At 37.0% G+C, this 2,376-nt stretch overlaps 1 protein-coding gene across 1 annotated transcript in view; it reads left to right on the top strand.

Annotated features, from left to right (window-relative positions):
• Positions 1 to 2,376, top strand: part of LRRC49 (leucine rich repeat containing 49) — a 127,475-nt gene that overhangs the window by 107,995 nt on the left and 17,104 nt on the right. Inside the window, 2 exon segments of the mRNA XM_007467844.1 lie at positions 1 to 94; positions 1,524 to 1,709. The exon segment at positions 1 to 94 is cut by the window's left edge and continues 8 nt beyond it. Of these exon segments, the coding sequence (XP_007467906.1) occupies positions 1 to 94; positions 1,524 to 1,709 (280 nt within the window).

Genomic DNA, 2,376 nt, shown 5'->3' with positions numbered 1-2,376 from the left:
AGGAATGGTGACAACAGTGTCCTTCACTTTCATAGAATTTGATGAAATCGTCCAAGTGCTTCCCAAATTGAAGATTAAGTTTCCTAATTCTTTGGTAAACATTTTCTTTTAGTTGTATGTTTGAATTCTTCTCAGTCATGACTTTTATATTCAGGCCAAAGACCTTTTACCTTTTATTTCTGCAGTTTCTATCTGGCAGGGAGACTAAGTTCTTGTGTTGATTTTCTGAACCTGGGATTTAAATTAGTATTCATAAATGGCCTTGCAGTCTTCTGTAAATATTGGAAATTATCTCTCTAGAAAATGCTTCTTTATGGAGTATAACGGACTAATGTAATTTTATTCAAATTATATATTTCTACTTTGTAAAACTTTCAACAGGACCTCACCCAACTGTATATTATATATTCATTTATTGTACCTGGTATTAATGGGACATATATATTTACATATAATTTTTACAGTAGTCTCCTAACAACACTTAAAATAACTTTAATAGCTCATTAAAATTACTTTGAGAGGGGCTTCCCTGGTGGCGCAGTGGTTGAGAGTCCGCCTGCTGATGCAGGGGACACGGGTTCGTGCCCCGGTCCAGGAGGATCCCACGTGACGAGGAGTGGCTGGGCCCAGAAGCCATGGCCGCTGGGCATGCGCGTCCGGAGCCTGTGCTCCGCAACCGGAGAGGCCACAGCAGTGAGAGGCCCGCATACTGGGAAAAAAAAAAAAAAATTACTTTGAGAAATTAGCCCTTTCCAATTATGGTATTATTGTACTATTTATTAGTATGAATTTGCAGAAACCGTGATTTCCATGAATTCTTTCCTGAGTTTTTATTATCATTGTGTTTTTCTCTGTCAGCCAAGTGATTTCCCTCACCTACCCTTTATTAAGTGTTTTTTTTCTTTTCTTTTGTTATATCATCCTCCCTAAAGAAGATGGAAGTGGAGATAGTATGTTTAGAAAAGATCATCCAAATTCACAGACAGAACGCTTATGTTAGCATTTCGGTTTTAGTGATTTTATCTTCCGGTAGCCAGTTTAAGTAGCCTGCATAGTAATTAGCAAGACAAAAGTGATAATGGTTAACTAGTTCTTAGAAGCGCTGAGTGAGCCCTGCATTTATGAAATTCTGAAACTTTTACTTCTGATCTTTCCTTTGTAGATTTCATCTCAGTGTAAAGCATACAAAATTATTGTAATGCCTGGAAGAGTCTGAATTATTGTGTATTTATATAATTTTTAAGACTCTTAGGTTGTTAGTAAATAGGGGGATGTCCTTTGCAGAAGGGAAATCACTTTGAATCCAATATTGGATGGATTAATATATTCCATCAATAATTTTGCATTAGGTGGATTAAAGTTTATGTAAGTTTAATACATTCAGTTGGTTTAATGTAATTGGAAACATATTAGCTAAGCGTAAAGTTTACATTTATTTGGGGAATGACCAGTGAAGCGTTAATGTTAATGTTTTAAGATGGTTAAACTCAATATTCACCTCTTTTTTTGTTTTATTATTGTAGCACCTTAAATTCAAGGAAACAAATCTTGTAATGCTGCAGCAATTTAATGCACTAGCACAACTCCGTCGAGTTGACCAGCTGACAGTTGATCCTCAAGGAAATCCAGTTGTCAATTTTACACTCTGGAAATATTACGTTCTGTTTAGACTGAGCCATTTTAATATGCAGAAAATAAATGGAACAGAGGTAAGCTAAACACGAAGTCAACTGTAGAATTAAAATATTCCTTTTTAGGGGCTCCCCTGGTGGCGCAGTGGTTGAGAGTCCGCCTGCCGATGCAGGGGACACGGGTTCGTGCCCCGGTCCGGGAGGATCTCGCGTGCCGCGGAGCGGCTGGGCCCGTGAGCCATGGCTGCTGGACCTGCGTGTCCGGAGCCTGTGCCCCGCAATGGGAGAGGCCACAACAGCGAGAGGCCCACGTACTGCAAAAAAAAAAAAAAAAATTCCTTTTTAGGGGAAATAGTCATAAAAATGGCCAGGAATTTATGTATAAAACCATGATAGAACTTTTGAGAAATAATGTTTTTCTAAAAAAAAAATCTTGACATTTAAAATGTTGAAAAGCTAAAACTATTTATCTAAAAACTTATGAGGTACTAGACAATTTTGAAAAGAAAATAGTAACCAGATCATGGTGAATAGTAAATACTTTTTTGATAGTTTGTAAGTATTCAGAGAAGTAAAGTGTTGGTAGGATAATAGTTTAAAATAAAAAAAAAAAACCCACTTCTGTAAGTAATGTGATCTTTGTATTTTTCAGAGTGCTTTACAGACTGTCTGACATGCAGAATGGTATGGGGAAGTGATACTAAATGTCAATTAATAAGGATTGTGGTAGGGGAAGGGAAGAATA

This window comes from Lipotes vexillifer, unplaced genomic scaffold (assembly GCF_000442215.2).
Source record: "Lipotes vexillifer unplaced genomic scaffold, Lipotes_vexillifer_v1.1 scaffold792, whole genome shotgun sequence".
Classification (NCBI taxonomy): Eukaryota; Metazoa; Chordata; class Mammalia; order Artiodactyla; family Lipotidae; genus Lipotes; species Lipotes vexillifer.
The sequence above is the reverse complement of the archived record's forward strand: the minus strand, read 5'-3'. Positions and strand labels throughout refer to the sequence as shown.